The 25,247-nt window shown below is 54.8% G+C and overlaps 1 protein-coding gene across 1 annotated transcript in view; it reads left to right on the forward strand.

Annotated features, from left to right (window-relative positions):
* Window positions 1-642: 642 nt before the first annotated feature.
* CCDC33 (coiled-coil domain containing 33) overlaps window positions 643-25,247 on the forward strand; it is a 41,884-nt gene continuing 17,279 nt past the window's right edge. The window contains exons 1-12 of the mRNA XM_027657766.1: window positions 643-1,227; window positions 1,574-2,025; window positions 3,189-3,359; window positions 13,397-13,560; window positions 17,765-17,889; window positions 19,611-19,720; window positions 20,423-20,524; window positions 20,653-20,744; window positions 20,889-21,009; window positions 24,490-24,619; window positions 24,706-24,827; window positions 25,097-25,168. Of these exons, the coding sequence (XP_027513567.1) occupies window positions 918-1,227; window positions 1,574-2,025; window positions 3,189-3,359; window positions 13,397-13,560; window positions 17,765-17,889; window positions 19,611-19,720; window positions 20,423-20,524; window positions 20,653-20,744; window positions 20,889-21,009; window positions 24,490-24,619; window positions 24,706-24,827; window positions 25,097-25,168 (1,971 nt within the window). The 5' untranslated portion in view covers window positions 643-917. The remainder of the gene's footprint in view (window positions 1,228-1,573; window positions 2,026-3,188; window positions 3,360-13,396; window positions 13,561-17,764; window positions 17,890-19,610; window positions 19,721-20,422; window positions 20,525-20,652; window positions 20,745-20,888; window positions 21,010-24,489; window positions 24,620-24,705; window positions 24,828-25,096; window positions 25,169-25,247) is intronic.

Consider the following 25,247-nt stretch of genomic DNA (forward strand, 5'->3'; position numbering starts at 1 on the left):
ACTAACCTTGGGATGCTCAGCTGGCTCAGCAGCAGGCTTACTAGGAAGGGAGCTCAGCTCTAGTTGCACCAGCCAGAAACACACACTCCAGTGTGGGAAAGAGCAGCCCGTGTAACACTGGGAAAAGCAGCCTTGGACCAAAACCCCTTTGTAGGCAGCCCTGACTCAGGTCACCCCAGAATGCTCCTGACCCTCCTTTAAGCACCCCAGCAGCCCCACTTCGCCTTCTGCAGCCCAACCCTGACTCCCGGGACACGCCCAGCCCTCCCTGCAGCACTGAAATCCCAATTTGGCTGCCTGATCCCAGCAGAGATCCAAAAACAAGCCATGGGCACAAGAGGAGCAGAATTAGGGCCAGCAAAACATGGGAGCAACAGTCAGAGCTTGTACCATCCTCAACACCTGCATCTCCTGGAGGCTTGAGCACACTCCTTTGAGGTGGAGGTCCCAAGGAAAAGGGCTCAAGGAGCCATCAATGCACACCCTGCCTGCACACATGTGTGTCACAGAGCTCAGCGTCACCCTGGATATTCTGGGCTGTTGCTGGAAGGCAGCCACCACTTTGCATCTAGTTACCTGGTTCCCCAGCAAACAAACTGGAGTTCAAAGTGTCTGTCCTGCCACTGCACAGGGGCAGGAAAGCTCTCGGCAGCTCCCCACGGCACCGAAGGATGATTTTTCAGAGACAGGGATTTCTTTTCCTTGTTTGCTGCCTTTGAAAACTGCCTGCGGAGATGTGAGGCCAACACACACCCAGGGGCACCTCCAGGCATTTTCCCTGCCGGAGAGGAGAGCAGAATCAGAGCTGGCTTGGCTCAGAAACCTGCCCCAGGCTGCCAGGAAGGCTTCCTCCAGGGAAGAGACCCTCAAACTCCCTGCTCCAAGGAGGCTTTATCCCCAAATCCTACTCTGTCCCCATGGCGGGCAAAGCAGGGGAGCCTCACATCCCCCTGACCCTGCAGCGCTCGCGGCTGAAGGCTGAGGAGAAAACCCTGGATTTTGAGTTCGAGGTGGTGAGTGCCCAGTTTAACCGGCGGGGCTGCTACGCCCTGAGGCTCACGGTGGAGAACCCGCTGCTGCAGGGCTCCGGTGCCGGCATCCGGCTCCGTGTCAACAGCGGGAACACCGCCTGGAGCAGCACCAGCACCACAGACACCATCGAGCAGAGACACCTCAACCAGATCTACTCCTTCCAGAGGAGGAAGTTCACATTCACCCTGCCCAGAGGTAAGGGGGCCGGGCACCACGGGGGTTGTCTGACAGGGGAGGTGACCCAGGAGCACGGATCTGGAGCAAGCACAGTCCATCTCAGGCTTGCAGGCCCCCGTACCACACTCACACCTCCACCAAACCAGTGAGCTGGGGTCAAAGCTGCCTGAGTTTCATGGGATGGATGGGGCAGGTCCAGGTTGGGGCCAACACCCCCGCCCAAGATCTAGACATATGCAGGCTGGATAACCCGTTTTCTAGTGCTCACAGAGCAGAGCTAAGCAGGGCTGCTGAGGGGTGAGCCCAGGAGATGCTCCTGGGACCACCAGCATTCCTAAGGAAGACTTCACCCCCCACCCTGCAGGTTTCTGCAAGAACGACAAGAACCACGACGTGCGGCTCCACATCGAGGCCTTGCGCTTCCCTGGGTGGGCAGAGAGGCTGAGGAGGGGCAGGCGGGTGGGAGAAGCCTTCTTTGCCATCTACCCCCGCCCTGACCAGCCCCGGCTGAAGCTCTCTGCCAGGAGGAACGAGGACTGGTACCGCTACAGCGCCGTGGTGGCCTTGCTGCGGGTGGGCAGCGAGCAGCCGGCGATGCACTGTGGCCGCCTGGCCTTCACCGCGTCCCTGCACGAGCATCGGCCACCCCCCACGCCGGCTGCACCCCCACCGCGCTCCCCCAGCTCCCAGGAGGACCAGCAGGCAGCAGGAGCAGCCCCAGTGTCCCCAGATCTGGGAATCTCCTGCCGCTCACTCGGCACACCGGAGTCCGCTTATCACTCGCTGCCCACCGAGGGCCATGCCCACTTCACCGAGGTAGGAGAGTCCAGATTTGGGGGCTAGAGAGCAAACAGGTCTGTTTAGGACAGGATGTGGCCCTAGAGTAGCTGGATGGTCCCACACGGGCTCCAGCTAGAGAAAAAGGAGAAAGGCAGTGGTTTCCATGGCTTTGAAGGGCAGCTTTGGGACACAGCACAGCCCTGCCTCAGTTTCCCCCTTTATTTCTCCACTGGCACAGGCTGCCCAGGGCAGTGGTGGAGTCACCATCCCCAGAAGCGTACAAAAAACATGTAGATGTGGCACTTGGGGACATGGTTTAGTGGTGAACACCACAGTGCTGGGTTACTGTCTGGTTGGACTTCACCTTAAGTGTCTTCTCCATCCTAAATGGCCCTGTGATCCTCTTTGCCCAGAAAAGGAGCCAGCTGGGACAAGCTCAAAGTGCTGTCAGGGTCTTGGTGAGATCACAGCCACCCCAGCAAAGCCAGGAAAGAGGGTTCTATAGTCAAACCATGCTCAGAGCTGTAGGAAGAAATCCCTTATGGGGTATTCACCTGGTTCTTTCCACCACAGCACGGTCCAACCCTGCCCTACCATCTACAAGACCTACATCTTGCCCCTACAGCACTTGTAGGACCTGAACCTCCAGCCCACCTGCATCCCACTCACCTTCTGGGTGGTCCAGGAAGACCCCCAGGAAGGATGAAGCTCCCCAACATCTCCCTGCCCTCCTCTACCTCACTCTTCCAAGCACTGGGAGCAGCCAGCCCCCTTCAGAGACAGTGGGGAGCTGGGTAGTGCTCCCTATAAAGGATGGCGGGAGGGCTGGGCTGTTACAAAATTCATTAATAATTTAATTAATTAATTACGTATAGGTGTGTTCTTTTCTTTATTTTCCTGAGGCAATTGGGGCTGTGCAGGAGCAATCCCTAGGGGTGCTTAGGGAGTGTCTCTTAAGTCTAAAATAAATGTTGTTGGGGTGGTTGTGGCTGTTTTAGTTGGGTGTTTTTTTCTTTGCTTCTTTGGGTTTTTTTTTGATTGCTATCAAAGGTTCTGCCCCTGAAGGATGAGGTCCTGAGCTTGACTGTTACAGAGGAAGGAGCTGGGATGCAGAGGGGTCACCCTGGGACACTGACAGGAACGGAGAAGGGGTTTTGGATCTCAAAGCTGAGTCTTCAAAACCTTTTTCTCCCCTCCAGAGGCTGCAGTCTGACCCTGAGCTCAGCTCCTCCCCGGAGCTCCTGGGTGGCTCAGGTGAGCATCCTTCCTCCTCCTCCTCCTCTTCCTCAGTGCCTGCTGTGCCGAGTTGCAGCAGCTTCCACCTCTCCTCACCAGGGCACAGCCCGGACTCAGCCTCCTCGCCAGGGCAGGTGAGTGCAGCTGGTGGAGAAAGCACCATCCTAAATCAATATAAAATGCTATTACTTATTGTGGCTTCCAGTGCTGGGGAGGAGATGGAGGGGTGGAAGGGGACACTGGAACCTCCATCCCATCCCTGGGTACCAGCGCTGCTCCCAGGTCATCACAACTCCAGCCTCGTTGCGGGAATGGGGGAATGACACCAAACTATGCATTTTTACTACCAAAACACATCCCTGCATGCTAGCTGGGCCCAGGCAGTGGATGGCATCACCTGAAAGGCCTTAGAATGGTGAGTGTGGGCATCTGGGGCTGCCATGTCTTAAATATTTCACCCTGCAGCTCAAATCTAGACTTAAGCAGCAGAACTCATTGGGCAGGGCTACAACAGTCCAAGAGGCTGTGTTTTTCTTCCCTTAGTTGTGTTAAAAGCTGTCTAAATAAAGGGAAAAAAAAGACAACCCTTACCCCAGGGGCTCCATTTCCTGCATCTCGCTGGAAGAATAACACACCCGTTGACGTGTTGTCTGTGCTGCTCTCAGAGGTGTCTCACACACCTGCGAAAACATCGCTTGCAAAGCTGGATTGCAGCGCTGGAGGTGGGATAGATCTCATGGACCTTCCCCAGGCATGCTCTGGGCTCTCTTCTCCCAGAGTGGGAGAGTTTGGGATGGTAGGATGGATGGCAAAGCTGTCTGCAACCTCCTGGCCATGGGCAAACGCTGCTGGCTCAGGGATGGGCTGGCAGCCCTCCCTCAGCCCCCCAGCTCTGGGCTGCGGTGCTGAAGAGTTGACAGGGGATACTGCACGGAGTGGCTCGTGGCCAGGGTGCAGTCATGAGGATGTTCTTAATGCTGGACACGTTCCTTGGTCCTGGTGACTCCACTGGTGAGGTTTTAGGGTCAAATTTGGGTTTGTCATCCCTCTCTCCTGCAGGGTGCCCTGCACAGGGGCTGCCTGCTGCATGCCGTGGCTCTTTCCCTTGTGCTGGAACGTGGAGCTGGTGGCTCTGGGACACTTGGAATGTGTATTCTAAGGGAGTTATGGGGTACTGGAGCTGAGCTGCTCTCCTTGCTCCACGTGCTGCGGGTAGGATGCTGAGCACCACAAACCCCCGGCAGCCCAGAGCGACTCCGGGCCCTTCGCGGCACTTCATTTCCAAGCGCATCTGCTATTCCCGGCCTGATCCGCCAAAAAATTACTGGCCAGAGATGCTTATTAGTGAGGTCTGATTGAGTTTGCTCAGCAAAAGTCTAGACGGAAACTCTTCGGAGCTGCGGGAATCGATAGCAATCAGCTGGGATGTGGAGCGGGATGCGGAGCCGGGCCAGGGGCGTAAGGAGAGGCATTAGCAAATGCAATCTCGCTCCTGGGCCCCTGGAGGGAATGCAATAAATCACCTGCTGCTGATGTCACCCAGCAAGTATTTGCCAGGATGGATTTTATTTAAGAAGTAAAAGCTGAGAGGTGGGGGGATGCTGGCTCCTGCCCTCCTGGGAGGCCTGGAGTGATGGACAATGTGTTGAAGGGTGGCTGAGCTGTCCTGGGTTATGGGGAAGCACCAGGTAGAGCTGGTTTTTAACCTCCAAAAATTTTCCTGGGATGCTGTAGCCCAGAGCAAGCTGGGAGGTGCTTGTGGGTCTGGAGCTGTTTTGGCTCTTGGTGGTCCAATCCTGAGCATCTCAAGGATGCTCATATGTTGACCCTGCAGTGCACAGTGAAAGCAAACCCTAAACTGAGGTTTGAGAGACCAAGTATCTGCCTAAATTCAGGCAGGATTTGGGTGATCTGATGGATTACTGACTTTGGGGAGTCAGTGATGCTGGGGCTGGAGAGGGGTAACTTCATAGGGGTGAGGGGTTTCATCTCAGGGCTGCAGCTCGGACTGGTGTCCTGGGAAATCAGGATGCCGGCTACCACATCCATCTGTTTTGTTTTCCTAAGGAGGGGGGCCAGCTCCTCGACACTGCCTCTGTGCTGAGCATCTCCTCTGCAGGATGCTGGGGGTGATGGATGTGTGCTGAGCTCCCTGCAAAAGGCCAAGGCACGGGGATAATGATATTTTCCTCATCTCCCTGCAACCTGTGGATAATGTATTCCCAGGCACGAAGTGGGAGGCTCTGCTGGCTGTTCAAATGACTGGTGTGTGTTGCAGAGCCAGATCGCTCCCTAATTTTGTCAGGACTTGGGCACAGCACCGAGCAAATCAATAACATGCCATGGATCATCTCTCAGTTGCCTTCCTCACAGGGAAGGAGGAGAAGGAAATGGGCTCACCAGGATCCTTGGGGATTTCACAGCAGGGCTCAGTTGGGGGGAATCAGCCCCCAGGTCAGCAGAAGTCATAGGAGAGTTTGGGTTGGAAGGGACCTTTAAAGGTCACCTAGTCTTTTAAAGGTCTTTAAAACCCTTAAAAGTCAGTCCCTCCCTCCAGGAACCATTCCCATTTCACTTCCCCAGTGGTGCTGGGAGAAAGGAGCCAGCTTTTGGAGATCTCCTTGGCAGCTGAACTTGGTTGCAAGCCCACAGAGTGGTTTGTTTCCAGTCTCCAGTGTCAGATGGCAGCGAGTAGCCAGCCCAGACCCACGGTCTGGTGCTGTCAGGGAACAAGGCATCGCAGCCTCCCCGCAACAAACACGTGGGTTTGCACACAGCTTGTGCTTCCCCTCTGGATCCTGGTTTACCAGGGTGCAGAGGGATCAGGGAGTGGGGTGAGACCCAGCTGGGGCTCCCAGTGGGGAGCACAGCCCACCCACACCGTGTAAAATCAGCTCAAACTTGGGAAGCTTCAACAGGTCTGAAGAATGGGACCAAACCTGCTCCTGACTCTATGGACACTGTGTTTTAACCCTTTGGATTCTCCATGAAACTACTCTGACTTGGACAGTTTCAACAGGTCTGAAAAATGGGACCAAACCAGCTCCTGGCTCCACTAATGTTGTGTTTTATCCTCCATGGAGCTACTCCGACATTTGAAGCTTCAATGGGTCTGAAAAATGGGACCAAGCCTGCTCCTGGCTCTGCTCAGACTGTGCTTTATCCTTTTGGATTCCCCATGGAGCTAAGCAGCTTCCCTGGCAAAGCCTGTGTGGCTGTAAAGTGACTTCATGCAAGTCATAGGGAAGAGGAAAAAAATTCCCCAGGAGTAAAAATCACCTTTATTTTTTAAGCAGGATATAGAAAGTAAAGAAGGGGTTCCTCAAACACTGAAGGAATTTGAGGCACAGGGTCCTGAGGGGTTCTGAGCCACAGCTGGAATAATTTCAGCCTCTTTTGTGTGGGATTCAGGATGGGGCTTCCTTTGTAGCTGTGCCAAGGGGTTGGTTTTGGGCTGAGATCTTGCATTTCTGTCCATCTGCAGCGGTAGGGGATGCAGGATGAGGATCTCGCTGTGGAATGATGATGCCCTTGGAACGTGCCCCGTCTTTCCGAGCGGTGGTGGTGGGTAAAACTTCTGTCTCCCGTCAGCAGAGCAGTGGGGTTGGGGCAGAGGTCCCTGTTCCCGGGTGATGGATGGCTCGGCTGATCCATCCCTCACCCCGCCGACAGTGACAGGGAGGGTGGAACAGCTCTAGCCCTTCTCCCCCGCCTGCTGCCCTGACGACAGGGTGAGGGGCCGGAGCTGCCTCCACTCACTAAAAGCCCAATGAGGCTGAAAAACAAACTTTGCTGACAGGGCTCACCCCGGGACGCGGCTGAGATGAATAATGCCGCTCCGGCGAGCAATTTGTAGGGCTTTGAAGAGCTGTCAGCCCAGGGAGGAGTGTGCCTTGATGGGTTCATTGGGGGCTTCGCCTCTCAGCATTCCTTGATCATCTAGCTCCGTGCTGGAGGGAGCCGGGAGCCAAAGGGGATCTGAGGCAAATGGCTTTGTGGGGCTGCTTGCACAGCTCTGATTTAAAGATGATGATTTAGAGTGTGAAAACACGTGTTGCTGGTGATGTATTGCAAGGAAATTATATTCCTGATCACTACACTGGGGACCTGCAGCTGCCCAGCTTGATCCAAAATTCCCTGCACGCTTCTCCCTGCCCACGTGGAGATCTGCTGTGGAAATGGGCCAGCAACGAGTGCCAATTCACCTTTTCATAGCTAAAATGGAGAAAAGAAAAATGTTCTCAGTTGGTGAAGATGGATCCTCAGGAGGTTTTCCAAGCTGCTTTGTGATTTGCTCCTCTGTAAAACACAAACTCCGGCTGCTCCGAGGAGACAGAAAGCTGTTGGCTCTAATTCCTGCAATTTCAGTCATCATGTCCCTTTAAGTGTCAGATAACTGCGTTGATGAGGAAAGCAAATGGGGTTAAAAAGAGAAAATTGCTCCTTTTTAAAAGGTGGGGGGGGGGAGGGAATTGCACTGGTGCCACCGATAAATATAGAAAGTGTAAAACTGTCCTAATGGAGCAGCCGAGGCGGTGCTGGGCTGCCGGCCCATTTCATTATTTGACAGGTGAATTGGGAGTTTTCCACGTAAATGGAAGGAAAATGAATTTGGCAATTTTTAGCCCAGAGGGATTCCCAGCCAGCAGCCACGGAGCTCCCCAGGGAAATTGTCTTGGAGCTGACATCCGAGGGGGAAGAGCATCCTTCCTCCCGGCGCCCCGAAACAGCCCTGTGATCTCTAACGAGCTCCCGCAGGGTCCCCTCAAGGAAACAAGTTGCTTAAAAATTATAATAATAAGCAGAATATATCAAGCTCAGCCTGAATCCAAGGGAAAAAAAATCTCCCTGTGGCTGACTGGGAAATGGGAGCAGAGCAGGGATGGGGGTTACTGGAGCAGCGGGAAAGGAGGAGGCTGCCAGGATGAAATGATGAATAAAACAGCGTTTGCTTGTCTTCCTCTCACTTTTGTTTTGCTGGGGATCTACTAGGGTGCTTTAAAGTGTGGTTTTCCTTGGAAGGTGGTTTGAACCTGCTGCGAAGGTGTTGGGAAATACCCCTTTGGAATACAATTGGGTTTGCTTCAAACTCGAGCTGGCACTGCCAGAGGAGATGGAGTTTTCCAGCCATATGGATATTTGTCTTGTTTGGAGCTGTGTTTGTCAGTCTGGAGCCTTTGCAGGGGGGAGGATCTGCTTGTGGGCTCTTAGAAATGGAAACCATGTATGCACTGACTCCTTTATTTGGGAAGCTGATGGCTGTCCCTTGCCTTGCACTTCCAAGTCCGTGGCATTCTAGAGGTTATTTTTCACGGATAAGGGCTCCTCTGGCAGGTGCTAATTATAGGTGTCATTACAGGGGGCCGTGTTCTCCTCCCATCCCATGCCAAGCAGCTCCAAGGCACCCAGGAACAAAACCTCAGCAATGTCTGAGCAAATAGGGAGAAAGCATTCATGCCTGGACCCAGAGGGATACCCCTTTCCTGTGCTGTGTCAGCAAACCAGAGAAATTCTTCCCTGAGGAAGAGGCAGGCACTGTCCCAGGTTGCCCAGAGAAGCTGTGGCTGCCCCATCTCTGGAAGTGTCCAAGGCCAGGTTGGATGGGGCTTGGAGCAACCTGGTCTGGTGGAAGGCGTCCCTGCCCATGGCAGGGGAGGTGGAACAAGATAGGCTTTAAGGTCCCTTCCAAGTCACTATTCCATGATGATGATCCCACAGGCCTTCCGCTGACACAGGGAGACCATGGCATTCATCCTGCAAAAGCCCTTTGCTTTGAAGGGGCAGCATCCTGCTTCAATCACATCTGTGCTGGAAGGACCACGGTGCTGGGGTTGCCCGTCCATGCAGCTCGATGTTCCCCTCCCAGGGGCAGGAGCAGGGGTCGGAGGGAGAGGAGTGCTGATACTGTTTTAATCTTCCTTTTAACTGTAATTGTGTTTGCCTGGCTCCCCCGAGCTCGTTCCAGGAGATGCATTTTTCCCAGCTAGATTGCTTTCCTTGTTTTGCTCATTGGAGACAGGCCGGGGCCTGTGTCGTGCCAGCTCTGCATTAATAGAGCCTCAAATGAGATTTCACAGCCTCAAATCTGATTAGCGCCGAGGCTCCGGTTGCTTCCAAGAGTGAGGTAGACAGATGAGGAGCCATGATGCTTGGGAGGGGGTGCAAATCCATGCGGATACGGGGTGCCACGCTCTAACACCCTAGGGACTGACACGGAGCCTGGGGGCATGGGGCAGCTGAGATGCAACGCATCTCCCACCCCCAGCAATCTGTGAATTCAGGATGCTGGGAGAAGGCTGGTCTAGGTGAAGCATCCACTCACCCATCAGCCACCAAGGCCCCGCTGTAAACCCATACTTCACCCCATTTTGGTGCCTGATGAAGTCTAACATCCCTCTCCCCATCCTGGTTTCCCTGTGCCTGGAGGTGTGTGCCATGATGGAGCCGACTGGCTGTTAGTTGGCTGCTCGCCCCATTGTTGAGAGATTCTCTGTGGTGTCCCAGGGGCTTTTGGTGTGCTCTGACATCCCAGAGCCCTGAGCTCCAGCTGAGAGGTGGCTAGATCTGCTGGGATTTCCCCAGGGACACCTGGGAATCCAGCATCTTTAAGCTGTCCATGCTCTGGGATGTCCTGGACCATCGTTGGGACGTCCTGGACCATGCTCTGGGTTGCCCCGGCCATACTCCAGGATGTCCTGGACCAAGCCTGGGGTGTCCTGGCTGTGCTCCAGACCTTCTTCATCTTCACAGTGGCACAGTGCTGGAGGTGGAACCTGTGACCTGATCCTGCTGCTTGTTTAAAGCCAAGTGGCTCTTTATTTTCCATCCGGGAAGGGAAGCAGCTTGTTGGCATTTAGCTGCCGTAAGGAGGCTTGAACGGAGCCTGGGGAGACATCACGAAGGAAAACTCACACCAGCCCCAGTCCATCTTCACTTATGGAGCCTACTATTATTTTATGGAGTCTCTGGAGGAGGATAAAGCTGACACATTCCCAACAGCTACTCATAAATTGCCAGGAGCAGGGAGGAGCTTGGGGCTGTTGATGATTCTGTGACAGCATCGCTCACGGCTTTAGCTGGCACTGGGGGGCTCACTATAAAGGACCACAAGGGTACTGTTCCTTCTATGGTAGGACAGGGACTGGTGTCTTCTCCTGCAGCACCTCAAGGAGCTCTGGGAGGGCTGGGATTGGAGCTGAGGAGGTGAACGCTGCAGGCCTACAGCCCCAGGCTCTCTCCCTCTGAGCTAATGCTGCTCCATGAAATCAAAATTCAAGGAGAACCCTGAAATCACCGACCTTCTTCCAGGGGGGAAACACAACCAATGGTCTCCAGGTGTGGGCAGGGGCTGGAGGAGCCCCTGCAGTGCCGTGCCTGGAGGTCCCTGCTGGCTCCCAGCCCGGGCTGCCCTGAACTAAACGCCGGGCTCTTGAGGCTATTTATGTCTTGTCAGCTCGCAGCCAGAAGCAATTTAATCTTGGCTGAGCACTGCTGAAAAGGAGCTGCTGGGCCCCAGTGCTTCGTTGGAGATGATAAAGAGTTGATAGAAAAACAAATTACGACGATGGCGGCTCAGACGCCGTTAATCAACCTCCCCGCAACAGCGCGGTGTGAATAATTAATAATCGTCGTTAAGGAGGATTTAAGGGCGGCTCGGGGTTAAGGTGCTGCGTGGGATCAGGGCAGAGGGTTGTGGGAGATGCTCACGACGCTCTGCAGAAGTCAGTGATTCTCCAAAGCTCCTCAAAATGTTCAAAACGTGGTGTCACCAGCTTGGGCACACTCGAAATACATTTTGTCTCCACCTCCGCAAGCTACAGGTTGCAAACTCCTGGGGGAGAGCACGTGGCTTGGAAGGCTGGAGAAGCTTTTCTCCCACTGAGAGGGAGCTGCAAACAAGCGTGGGCTTTACCTGGAACTGTAGGGTAGAGATACTTCTTCCTTTTGGGAAGAAACACTGAATCTCCTCCTGGCTTTGAATAGTGACTGGGGTTTTTTTGGGGGTAGTTAATCACAGGCTTGCTGGAGGTTTGAGGTACTGGTTGCCTGTGAAGCCTGGCATTGTTCACACCTGCTATTTTTAAAATGGTTTGTTCTCCTGCTGAGCTTTATTTTGCTTAACCACTTGTGAATTTTCTGGTAAAACCCTCACTAATTATCCTGCTGGCACTGCTGCTGATGGTAAAACCAAGGGAGATGTAAATACAGCGGTGGGAATGAAGACGTGCACTAAGAAACCTGCTTCTGTTACCTGGAATGTGAAAGAAAACAGGGAGAATATAAGAAAATGTCTCAAAATAGTGATCTGGAGCAGTAAATAAGAATGGGGGGGTGGGACACTGGCCCAGCATCACAGCTCATGTCCAGGGCTCCCCCCCAGAGCAGGGCTCCATCAGAGAGCTCCAAGGTGTCTGTGTAACTAAAGCAAGGTTGTTTCTGGGCTCTGCCAGCTGGAATTCCTCCAGATGGGGATTTTAGTGAATATTTGGCAAGGTTGGATGAGGCTTGAAGCAAGCTGGTCTAGTGCAAGGTGTCCCTACCCATGGCAGGGGGTTAGAATGAGATGAGATTTAACACCCTTTCCAACCCAAACCATACTGGGATTCTGCGATGTTTGGGATGAAAATGTTCACTGAAATTCCAGAACTGGAGCCTGAACAGATGCTCTCTTGACAGGATAGAGGGGTCTCCAGGGAGAGCATCCCTGCCTGCATGCCTGTGCCTGCTTCCTGCCTGCAAATCTGGCACCATGCCCCTGCTAAACCCCCAACCATCCTTGCCTTCTCTCAGTGATGGATTGGGATCCATTCTCTACTCTGCTCTGCAGGTCAGGGGATCCTCCCCCACTTTGTGTTTGTGCTCCTTCAGTGCCACTTTCTGGCTGTCAGTGACACCAAGGCTGTCCCAGCCCCAAGCTCCAACTGGTTTGTGAGCTGACAGGAAAAAAAAAAGGCAGGGGGAAGAAAAGCTGATTTTCATGTTTTTCCAGACTGCTGGTGATCAGAGCACCCAGATTTCCATGCCAGAAGTGATCCTCAGCTTTGGGCGTGTTATCCCTCATGGCGGTGGGTCACCAAGCCCACCACTGCTGCAACGGGGCAGCCTCGGGAGAGACGAGGGAGAGACAAGGGAGTGGTTTTAGGACAAAGCGATCCCTCATTACTGAGTTCCGAGGCACAGCCACGTGTCGGAGGGGATTTGCAGGCAGCGGCTTTGAGGAGCCCGCGGGCTGCTCGCCGGGCTGGAGCTTTTGCTTCAACCCCAGGAGGTCCAAAGATGCACGAAGGGTTTGGATTTCAGGGTCTGAAGTGGGGCAGAGTGGGTTTTAACTCCTTGCATCCCCAGAAACGTGAGCTTTTAGATGGATTAATGCTGTGTGCTGCCTGAGACGGTGGCGCTGCGGGACGCAGGGGGTGGGGGACAGCACCGTCTCTCACTTGGCCGGGGTGTGATGGGAGCAGGAATGGGATGCGTGAGGAGCAGCTTGTGGCTCTGCTGCTCCTTATCACATCAGCTGGTGGGAATTAATGAGCTGGGGTGGGGGGAGCCACTGCACTCCTGCCCTTCCCCCCAGATTGGGCTGAGATCCCAGTTCCCAGCAGAGTCCCTATAAATTGCAGAGATGCCTGGGTTGGTGACAAGGGGGAGTAGGGGGATGACAGGAGCTGGGGAGGGGGGTGGTTATTGGGAGGTCAGAGGGACATGGGGGACATAGAGGTGTCTTAGATGGTTAATCCCTGTTTTGGTGACCTGGCCTGGGATGTGTGGACCCCAGTGCAGCTGCCCCCCATGGCACCATGCTGGGCAGGGGTCCTGGGATGATTTCATCCTGTGCAGGATCCTCTGATGCTGCGGGGTGTCCTCCCCGAGAGCCTGGCACCACTGTGGCACTGCTGTGACATGGTAACATCAGTGGTGTGGAGCCACAGGGGACAGGGTGTGGACACACTGGGGACAGGGAAGAGGCAGCTGTGATGGGAATGTGGGGGGCACTACCTTCTCGGCTTGCTCTCCCTCATCTGGGACCAGTTTGGGATGTGGGGATGTGCTGGGATGAAATCTCCTCCCTCTGGGCTCTCAGCACTGAGCTGGGCCATGGGGACGAGGTGGGATGACAGGGACATGGCTGCAGCCCTTCCCACCTTCATGTATCCTCACTCACTCCTGGCAGGTATCCAAGTCCCCCGCTGTGACAGAGGGTCCTGGGCACACATCCATGGCTGGTGGGGGACACGTGGCCCCCCTGGGGAAGGAAAGCATCACCGTCACCGTCCACGGTGCCAGCAACCTGCCAGCCACACGCGAGGGCCGGGTGCCGTGGCCGTACGTTGTTGTGTGAGTATCCAGCATCCACAAAGGGGGACAGCAGGCATTGTGGGGACACAGAGTAAGGGTTTGGGAGCTGCCACCCTCTTCATGAGCCCCGGGGAGGGGGGAACCTCTCTGGCATTGCCTCCGTGAGAGGAACCAGGACTCCTCGCTGCGATGGGGGAAGGCAGACACGAGGCACTCTGGCTTGCTGGGGTGTCAGGAAGAAAGTGTTCTTAATATTGAAAGTATAAAATGATGTCAAAGAATCCACAGGGTAATGCTGCCTGGGTTTGGGGATGATATCACAATAAATAAAAGAGTGTTTTAATAAATAAAACAGGATGTTGGGTAAGGAGGACTTGGCTCCTCGTGCATTATGCATGTGCCGGGGGACTCAATTAGCCGGTCGGGCTTTGGTCTGTGGTAAGAGGGAGGCTGTCCTGTTCAGCACTGCCATCCCAGAGCCAGAGGGGCTTCACTTCCCTGGAAAAGAGGGGAGAAAGCAGCTGTCAGTGCCTTCAGAGCATCACCTGGCCGCAGAGCTTGGTTTTTGCAGGGCATCTCCCCAGGGCAGTGCCGGGCAGGCTGGTACCCAAGTGGATCCATCAGTGCCAAGGGAACAAGGCTGCAGAGTTGGGGTTCATCCACTGGGAACAATCAGCAGCCAGGACTGTGAAAGCCCGGAAACATCTTGTGTAAAGCAAACTGTTGCTTGCTGGGTGTTTTCCAGAGTAGAAACCCTGAGCTCTGCGGTGAAGGGGGTCCCAGGGTCTGTCATTGTGACAGAGTGCCTGGTGCCAGCCCCATCAGGCATCCCAGAGGCTCCCTGGGCAGGGGGGATGTGGGACTCCATCATCAGGATTTTGGCAGCTGGGGCTGGCTGACGTGAGCTGGGAGCCTCCACTGCCACCCCTCTATCACCCCATCCCCTCTTTCCCAACCCCCCCATGCCAAGGACCCGCTCTCCACCCCGACAGCCTGAGTAACTCTACGGCAGGACTTGTCTCTATTTCCATAAACCAATTATACCCAGATGATCTCCGGAGATTTAAACATCAATATCCTAAATGATAGCACGAGGGTGGCGTGTGATTGTTGCATCTCTCTTTACATTCTGGTGCTGCTCCATCACCACATTGCCATGGTAACGGGAGAGTGATGGAAGGGAGGGGAGGGGGGTATTAGGGATGCAGGACACATGAGGGGCCTTTTAGTAACCATAGTGAGGGAGCCAAGGCAGAAGGGAATCACTGATTGTTTTTCAGGGCACTTGCTCTTTAAGGAGAGTAGCATGTTGCAGTTAAAAGGTGGGGTTTTATGGGTGGGAGGGAGAAGTTGGAGGGGGATGTGCTGGTGGGGAGTTTGGTGGCATCCAATCCCCCCAAAACAGCCAAGTGGTAACCAGTGGAGCCATCCCAAGCCCAAAGTGCCAGCACACAGAGCATCACCCCACATAAGGATGTGATCCAAGTGGGGTGGGAGGGAGGGAGCAGCACCACTGCCCTCTGTGGCTGTGCCCAGTCACTTGTGCCTGGACTCAGCATCCCACAGCACTCCGTAGTTGTGTGCACCACTTCCAGAGATTTGGGGAGGGAAAGGTTTAGCAGAGCGAGCCTGAAAGACCTTGAGGAGCAGAAGATCCCACCCAGGGGCTTTGGCTCACCCTGCCTCAGAGAAAGCCTCCTCCTCCGGGGATGCTCTGGGGATCTGGCAGCACCTTGGCTCTGCTCCTCACCCTCTGAACACCCAGAAAATCCTCCCACCCTGCTTTCAGGGGCACCGGTGGGTTTGTTCCGCATCTTCCTTTCACTCCCTGGTGCTCACAGACAAATTGCTGCCGGACCGGCAGGATGCGGGGATGACCTTGGCGTGCCGGAGCCAGGCGTGTTTGCAATTAACGGCACAAAGCGCCTGGCCCCGGCCGGCTTCTCCTCCCCGCTGAGTACCACGGGCGGGTGAAAGGACCTCCTCGCTCCCTCCTTTCTGCTCTTCAGTGCCCAGAGAAGCAACTCAAGGTCGCTGCTGAATGCACCAGCTGCTCCCAGGCTGGGGAATGGGGGTCCGCTGTCCCCCTGCCCACGGGGGACCTGTGAAGGCAGCAGTCCAGGTCATGGTGCCATGGGATGCTCTCAGAAAGGGTGTTCCTGCAAAGTAAAACCTTTTGGCTCTGCCCAAAATTAAACCAGGGACTCAGCTGATAAACCCAGAGCACTGGGGCTGTGAGATCAAGCGGTCCCTCCTTGCCGCAGCATCCTGGTGGGATGAAGATGGGACATCCCAGGGTTAGAAGATCGGGAGCACTGTAACAACTGGGATATCAGCCCCGAGAAATAACTCACCCTGTAGAGATAATAACTCATAACACCGGATAAATAAACATTCTGAAGGCTGGGCACAGCCCTGCCAAGCCCTTTGCTGGGCACCCCGGTGTCACAGCAGCGGGGTGGCTGCGTGCCGCCGTCCCGAGCACCGCAGCCGAGACGTTGATGGGTAATAACTCCCCGGGGGCAGCCGTCTTTATCTTTTATCTTTATCTTTTATCGCAGCGGTGGGCGGATGGTGCATCCCCGCACGCACGGCAGAGCCAAGAGCCTGCCCCGGAGCCGGCAGGGAGGGATGCAGAGAATCGGAGGAGCAGCTCTTGGTGCATCCCAGCCATGTCCTGCCCTGAGGTGTGCGATCTCATGTCTGCAGACCCCGCTCCTGCCCCTCCAGCGCGTCTGGAGCTGGCTGGGGGGAGGAGAAAACATGAAACCCTCTCTGCTCTCCGCTGTTCCCCCTGCCCCCGGCCTATTCATTTGTTTTTTGAGGCACACCCCTGTGCTTTGTGCAGTTGTGGGTTGTTTTCCTCCCCCTCCCCACTTCACAGCTCTTTTTGAATGCTCTCCCGTCCTTAGGCAAGTCTATAATGAAGGGGGCCTGTTCTCACCCTCCTGCTCCTCCTCCCACCCCCCCAGCCAAGGTCTGGCTTCATTCGGACTCTGAGCACGTTGCTGGGAGAGCAATCCCCCACAGAGCTCATTACTGGAGAGCCAAGTTTTTTTCCAGCCCCTCCAAAACAGTGCCAGCCTGATGGCAATTCCCACCTTCCAAAGCTGGCCAGCTCCATCCCTGTGGGATGCAGATGGGCTTTGCTGGTGGGGAAGGGGACACGTGGGAGATGAGAAAGGAGCACGGGATGTGGATGCAGCATGGCTGAGGGCCCACTAGACCAATCTCTTCAGCAGGGAGAGGGAATGGAGATCTTGCAACCATCCTCTCATCCATCTGGGATGAACCTGCTCAGTCCCACCTGGAGCTCACCCTACAGCTGGAAGGACCTTTGTGAACGAAACAATCTTTAAGCACCCTTCCATCTCAAACCATTCAATAATTCTGTGCCTTATAATCTCTTTTCCCCCGGTGTTGAAGTCTCCAGTGACACCATCTCTTCTCAGTCACAACAGTGCCCTGGTAAACTGTCCCCAAGGGCCATGTTGGCTCTGCCCCAGGAAGAGCTTTTCTTGGAGGGGCCAGCACCAGACACTTCATCACCTTCATATCCAGAGCAACCCCTTCACAGGGCTGGGATATCTGTGTCACAGTGGGATGTCACCATCCCCTTTCACCCCGTGAATGGGGGTGCAGGGACTTGAGGTCACCACATCACCAGGCAGTGGGACTCTGCTGTGGTTTTGGGACTCCCAGGATAACACCAAGTGTCTCGCTGGGCAGTGGAGATGCCCTAAAAGATCTTCCAGCCCCACTAAAAGTGTGTGGGGGATTATTATTATTAGCCAAGCTAATGAGTAATTGGTGATTAATTGATAAAAGTGGGAGGAACAACCCCAAAACATGCCTGATGGTGACACCAGCACAGATGAAGAATTACCCAGGTCTGTAGCAGTGAACACAACCATAATTATTGCTCAGCATTGTTATGTGCCGAGTCTAATGATGACAGTTGTTAACATTCAATCTTCTCTCTCTTTTCCCAGCGGCACCTTCCCTGTCCCTTCATCAATACTGTGGATAATTAGCCTCCAGGCCTGAAATAGCCTTTGGGATAAAAGGGGCTGCAAACCCTGTCACTGGGGGCTGGGCAGGATCCAGGAGTAAAAGCAGCACTGAATCCCCAGCAAAGATCCCCCAGAGCAGGGGCAGAGCTTTGCTGAGGGCTGGATGCTCATCCCTCTCCCAGCTCCCTGCTGCCACATTCCCTGCCTGTTTTCCTCCCTTTTCCTCACAGTAAGACCAGTGGAGGGGCTGAGCAGAAGCTGGAGGCGTCTCGTGCCTCCTCAGAGCCCACTCACACACCCACCTGGGAGGAGGAGGTGGTGCTGGAAATGGATGCTGAGGATGCAGGCTGGGCAGGTGAGAGCATTGGAGGACTGTGGGGACAGGGATGCTGGGGGCCAGGACATGGCACTCATTCCTCAAAGGGCTAATTTGGGGGTATTAGGAAGTCCCTGCTCCTCAGGACCCCAGGCAGAGGGAACGAGCCATGTCCTGAGCTCATGGCTGTGATGTCTGCAGGGCGGGACCAGGAGGGACATGCCCAGGGTGGAACAGGCAGTGATGCTAGGCATCCTCCAAAGTATCCAATGGGAATCAGCATCAGAGGGGAAACACCCCAAATCTTTCCCCGCTGCCTTTCCTCACCTTGTATCATTTGGAGCCACATCCTGATGCTGGTACTCCCCACGCAGGGCTGCTAAATCTGTAACTGTGATAAAAACTCGTGGAATTAGGGGCCAGGATTTGATTATAAAATCAGCTCCTTACAAAACAAACGTTGGGAACCAATCTTCACATCGTGCCTAATCCCGTTAGGCCCTGACCTCAATGAAATTGAGGAGATTTTGATGTACTTTTTGCCCCGTGCGGGATCATGAGAAATTCAGGGAGACTTGATGGGGCTTCCAGGTCTGCTCCTCCACCTCCCAGCATCTCCCAGATGTTTGGCCACGTTCATCCCCCAGGTGTTCATCCTGGAGCTGTCATCCCCAGGTGCAGCTCACAGCTTTTCTTCCCCCGGCAATACAGTTTCCATCCTTTTATCTCCCAGAAATCCGAGTGTGATCCATCATTGGTGATGACAGGCAGAAAAGCCACTTGTGTCTCGCTCAACCCCAGAACGTTTTCTCTGGTGCTTCATCCACGAGGAGCTGGGAGAAAAGGAAAATTTCCATTTAAATGGAGCACGTGCTGTAAAGCACAAGCTCAGGGAAGCATGGACCAGGCACTTGCCTTCTTCATCCTCACTCTGGGGAGGTGCACAACCTGTGGAATTCCCAGGCTGGCCAAGCAGGAGTTAAGGCGTGGACCAGGCACTTGCCTTCTTCATCCTCACTCTGGGGAGGTGCACAACCTGTGGAATTCCCAGGCTGGCCAAGCAGGAGTTAAGGCGGGTGCCTCGGCGCAGTCATTAAGCTGGGGGAAGGGAGGCCCAACTCTTGATGGCAGCATAAAGAGAGGGCGGTTTTCCCTTCCATCAGCTCCCTTTTTTTTTCTTTTTCTTTTTTTTTTTTCCCATAAAAGGCTCCTGCTCCTGCTTGTCAAATAAATTGCAGCTTTGCTCTAATTTAAGGGAAGAACTGGGGGTGCCAGAATCCGTGGGGTGATGCTGCCATGCCAGGGGACAGATGGGGACCAGGCACCACTGAGAGGACTGATTTCATGGTGGACCCTAAGGCAGGGAGGACTCAGGGCAGGATGGAACCCTGCAAGCTGAGCAGGGTGGGCTGGAGGCAGGGAGGTGGATTAGAGGGATCAGTAGGAAATCCTGGCTTCTTAGATGGGAATCTGAGCTGTGTTGGTGCCAGCTTCACTCTCCTGGAATTGCCTGGGACCTGTTCTTCATGGCTCCCTGGGATGCACATGTGTGTGTGTGTATTATCCTGGTCTGGGTGTAAAGCCTGCTCCTGTCCACTCCACCCTGGCCTTGTGAGGGGAAGGGCCTGCTGAAAATTAATCACTCTATTGTCTCTCCGTCCCTTCCTCACCCAGACCTTCCCCCAAACCTCTGCCCTTCCCTAATCCCCTCCTCTTTCCCAAACCCTGCTCATCCTGACAGATGACCCTCTCCCTTCCAGTGCTGACCCTCACTGTGGCAGACAAAGCTACCAAGGAGGCACTGGGGACATTCCAGCTGCCAGTCCGGCATCTCCAGCCCTTCCAACCCCACCACTGCAGGCTGGTGCTGGTAGGTACAGCACGAACCCCTCCATCCTGCTCCTTATTCCTGCTTACAGTTTGATTTTCACCACCTGTAGCTGGGGGCTGTGGGCAAAGGGAGCCTTGTGTAATGCCATAATACCGGTGGGAAAACCACATTTGGCAAGTTGGGGAAGGTGCTCAAAGAGGCTTGTGAGCTTCCTGAGAGGGAGGAACAAGGCAAGCGTTGTGCTGGGCTCAAATGTGGTGGAAAAGTGATGGGATTGCAAGCTGGGAAGTGCTTTCACCCTTAGGATCCTGGGAAGGAGAAGCAGGGCAGGACATTCATTAAACACAGGCTGCATTAATTAATGCAGGCAGGTACCCAGCCCCAGAGAAGCAGCTTCCTGAACCCCTCCATGGGCATTTCTCCAACCCAGGGACTTGGCCAGTAGCGCCCTGTACAGCTGAGGCCTGATAAACTCACTCCATTACCCCCCCAAAATCAAACTCCCCTATGCTCAGGCTGGCAGAAATGAGCTTACCCTTCCCTACATAGATTTGGAACAATGAAATATTTAAACACAGAAGGATTTATTATATTGATCTTTTCTGGGAAGGCTCAGGGGGCCAGTGAGCTTTAATTACCATTTGGTGCTTTATTGCCAGTGATGGGCTGTCCATGCCCAGTGTCCACGTTTTGTGGCCTTGACCTTTTTTCCCCCCATGCTTTGCTCTCCTCCACACCCAGCCAAGGAGGCAGGACTCTGTGGGAATGGTCCTGTGTGTCACCATCACCCGCAAAAAGAGCTTCATCCCTCGCTGTGATGGACTGAGCTACGTGGCCTTGGAGGTGAGAGGTGGCCTTGGGGTCAGGGGTGGCAGGGAGGTGTGCAGGGTCTGCACCTTGTCTCCTGCTCTGGCAGCTTTTTCCCCTCCCCACATTCTCTGTCCCCTCACCATGGACCCTCCACCTCCCAGGTGCTGCTGCAGGGGCTGTCAGTCCCCCTCACCACCCTCCCCAGGACCCTCGTCGCTGTGGCCAGAGTTGTGAGCAATGTCCAGGAGTACAAGTGAGTGATGGCCAGGGGTCTGCTGGTGACACAGGGGGACAACTTGAACATCCCTGGTGCCATCGTGCCCTCCCACGGCACTCGGCTCGCTGGGGTGGATGTGGCCCCACACACACTGACCCAAACCTTTCCATCACTCCTCAGGCACCGCATGGAGAAGTATCCCAGCTCTCATCCCAGCACCAGCCCCACCACCATCCTGTTCCCAGACCCTCCAGCAGCTGCCTTTAGCATCGCCCGAGCTGCCAACCACGGCTGCCCTCAGGTACGAGGCCGAGCATATCCGCAGGGATGCAGGGATCCAGCAGCATCCATCCTGCCTGGGTACCAAAGAGCATCCCTCCCTCAGCAGGGGAGCTGAGCACCCCACGCAGGAAAAACTTCAGGGGCAAAACGATGCTTTGAGCGTCAGACATGGTCCTCACATGCAGAAACCCACAGGCAGCTCCTCGTTTGTGCCTTTGTCCTTCATTTTTCCCTCTGCTCTGCTCACGCCTCCGGCTCGAGTGCCTCCTCTCGAAGGCAGCGACCTTCTCCTCCCCGGGCCTCAAGTACCACGACGCACATCTTCAAAATAGCTGTTGCCAGGGAAACATCCCCTTTCCACACAGAGCAGCGTCACTGGCAAGCGAGAGGAGGGCCCCGCTTTTGTTCCTGAGCCCTGCCAAAAAATTGGCAAGGAGGGAGGGAGGGGACTGGAGGGCTGGTGGGGCAGGGAGGAGGCGGGATGGAGCAGCCGAGTCAGGAGCCACCGTGTGTAGCTGCCAGTCCTCAAAAGCAGAGCTGCTCCATCCTTTCACCTCTGCAAAGTGCCAGCCGAGGGCAGATGCCCGGCTGCACCCAGAGGACGGATCCAGCTGGCCCCCAGTGCCAGCGGAGCGCACGCGTTTCTCTGGCTCGATCCTCCTCCCCCGTGCATGGAATTTTGATCGGCTCGGAGCGAAAGGCCCTGGATCAACACATTCGGGGAGCCCATAAATAAAATATCATGGAGAGGAAGCTGGCCAAATGCCAAGTCACCCGTGAGGTGCTGAATTATCATAAAAATCACTAGTGTGTTCCATTCAGTACAATAATTATTGGTTTATCCCTCCACTCCCCCCCCCCCCCCCACCTCCCTGGGTTCTTCTTGCAGGTAAGAGACAGAGGGAGCACTGGGACCCTCTCCACTTTGGGTCTGCACCCCCAGTCCCACCATGGCAATGGATTCAGGGTACCAGTTACCCCCATCAACTCCAGACCAGATACAGGAATGAAATCCCTGTCTGCTACCAAAGATACAGGATATATTCCCTCTCCAATCTTTGCAACCCTGAGGCTGCCATTTCCCAGGGATATTTCTCTTTTGTAAAGACAGCCAAAATGCATTTATTTTGGATTTACAGGCATAATTACAAACACAGACCCCCACAAAGTTGTGGGATCCATGTGCTTGGTCCCAGCCCCACATCCCTGGCACTGCTGCCAGCACCGAGCAGTGGGAGCCCAACACAGGAGGACGAGTGATTAAACTCGGCCATCTGGCCTGTGTGCTGCCTCCTCCTCCTCCTTCTTGTCCTCCTCCTTCTCCTCCTTCCCTTTGCACCCACAGGGCTCAGTCTGTCTCGGCACATCCCCAAGAATGCTCTTCCTGGGGAGCTGCGTGACCCCCATCTCCTGCCTCAGTTTCCCCACCTGTAGGATGTGCTTCCCTCACAGGAGGATGAACTCTTAATGCCTGGGAGGAAATGTTAGGGGAAGGCTGGGGGGAGGAGGAGGAGGAGGGAGCATTGTTGCTCCAGTTCCAGAGGTTAATGGCTTTCCCTGAGTGAACTCCTGGGCGGGCTAATCGGATTCGATAATTCTGCCAGCCCTGTGTGTCCTCTCGCCTGTCGGTTCCCATCAGCATCTGCAGCCAACAGCACTTGGGTTCACCTTCAGGAGGGCACCCCTTTCACTCCTTTTAGGTTCCCAGGTCATTAGCCATTCTCTGCCTGGCTGGGGCTCCTGGAGACCTGGTCTTTCTGGCCAAGAGTAAGCTGAGACCTGCACAGAGCCGCCTGCAAGAGTGTTGGGTGCTCTGCTCTCTTTGGGTGCTCCCATTGGGCCAGCATCCTCTTTGTCACCAAAGGGATAGCCACACTGGTGGCAATGGCAAATCCATGGGGCTACTACAGAAAGCCATGCTGCATCTGTCCTCCCAGGACCAAGCTCAAGCCTTTGTTATGTTGGCCCCCTCTAAGATAAACGTCCTTCAGGGCTATTTTCCTTGGGAATTCTCCAGCTTAACCTACTTAACTGGAGCTTCTCACTCTTGTCTGTGGTCTGCAGCATCCAGACAGGCATCTGTGAGGAGCAGGGATGGCCTCATCCCTTGGGAAGGCAGGAGAGGGGCTGTAGGCTTGGCCGCCTCTACCTCTGCTTGTGCCAAGGATGCTGCCTTTGAAGCAGCCGTTGGGAGATGAGCTGGGACATCAAAAAAGGATGAAGGTGTCTCCTTCCTCCTCCTCCTCCTCCCCATCCCCTTTGTTGTGTTTCTGCAGGTGGCCCTTGGCAGGGGTGGCTGTTGTGCCAGGATGTCTGCCCAAATCAGCGCATTGGCTCTGACGCCCCGGCACAGAGCATCCATCTGTCCCACCGAGCCAGTGGGAGACAGCCCGGCCCCAGCGAGCATCCTGCCCCCTGCCCCCGCCTCTAAAATCAGGGGGGGAAATCAGGAACGTCATCTCCCATCCCTCTCCTGGTGAGAGGAGCCATGTGGGCTCAGGACCTCCAACAATTGGGGTCAAATCAGCAATATGCTCCCACGTTTGACTTTTCCCTTCCCTGCTGAGGCTGAAACGGCACCATCTCCAGTGCCTTGTACAGGTTGATGCCAGGAAAAGTAACTGGAGGTGGCATTTTGTGGTTTTGAGATTTTCCCCAAAAATTGGGTTTTCTGAGGCTGATGAAACAGCCCCATGGGCTGGGAAAGGAGAGGAGTGGCTGGAGGGTGCTGAGCTGGAACCAGCTGCTGTAAGCTCCTCCAATCCATGTGCATTTTCCTAAGGACTTTCAGGCACAGCCTGGGCTCCCAGCAGCCAAACCAAGCTATATCCCAGCTAAAAATCCCTAAGGATTCCCTGACAAATTCCTGAATGAGAGAGCCAGCCTGGTGCTGAGCCAGCACTAACAGCACTGCCTGATGCAGCCCATTGTCGTGGAGGATTTTTTCAGGCTCTGAAGCATCCCAACCCCACATTCCCCATGCTAACACCTCCCAAGGCTGGATAATGCACCTCTGCGGCTCTCCGAGGTGCATAATGCCCATTAGCATCCCAAAACATGAGCAGAGGGAGATGCCCCGCTCTTCCACCCTCCCCAACAGAGCAGAAATGTGCTGATGCAGAAAAGCCGATCGTTCCCGCTGGGCGATGCCGGCTGAAGGGATGGAGTAACAGCATTAAAAAGGAGCTGCTGTCAATAAATTCTTGGCGTTGGGAAGTCAGTGTTAAGGTTGACCTTTGAAAAGCTGGTGGGGCTCTCCGGAGGCGAAGCGGAGTAGCCACTGGTGGGGACAGAGGGATGCCATTTCCAACGACGGATGGCAGCTCTGGGGATAAACATGCTTCCCACTATTCTATATATCTGTCAGGTGACCTGGAATTCATGTTTGTGAAGGGCTTTTGAGGTGATAGACAGACCCTAAATGCCTGCAAAGCAGCCCCTTCCCAAGCGTGAGTGCTGTGTTCCCCCACAAATATGGAATTTCCTGTTGTCTCTTAAGATATCCCGACCAGCCGGTCCCCAGGAGCAGCCATCCTGGAATGCCTCCTTCCTCTTCCAAGGCCAAGATGCTGCCACCATCTTCTCTGAAGACACGGCTCTGACAATTGAGTTTTATCCATACAAAGACGGTGAGTCTCAGACCCCACCAGGGATGCTCTCTGTCATCCCAGCTTTGGCTGCTGTGCCCTCATCCAGCTGTTCTCATCCCTTCCAGTGTGGGATGCTCCAGGCACCCTCATTCCTGTGGGATACTCGGTGCTGCCCCTCACCAGCCGTGTTTTCCAGGAGCTGGCAGTGTGCAGCGGCGGAGTGCACGTGGATGGCCTCGCCGTGGAGGTGAGAAAGGGTCTGTGGGGTAATATCGGGTAGGTGATGGTATCTACAGGTGATGGTATCTACAGGTGATGGTGGGATGATGGGATGGTGGGATGGTGGGATGGAAATCCCACCTCCGTGTCTGGGTGAGCAGCCTGGCACAGAACTCCCAAGCATCCCCCAGGAAGCTGGGATCTCTGCTCCAAACCACAGCCCTGCACCTCTGGATGACATCTAGATGATGCCAAAGACACCAGGAGCTCCAGTGGAAACCCAATTTGCCTCCCCAGGGCACCGACCTCCAAATCAATACTGGAACCATCCCAACCATGGGGCTCTGCCTGCAGCTCCTTCGATTCGAGGTGAGATGCTGGGGATGGAAAATCCCGAGGTGAGGAGGGATGGGGACAGGGACAGGGAGGAGATGGCTCTTTAGAGCTG

Source organism: Corapipo altera, unplaced genomic scaffold (genome assembly GCF_003945725.1).
Source record: "Corapipo altera isolate COAL_440 unplaced genomic scaffold, ASM394572v1 308, whole genome shotgun sequence".
Taxonomy (NCBI): Eukaryota; Metazoa; Chordata; class Aves; order Passeriformes; family Pipridae; genus Corapipo; species Corapipo altera.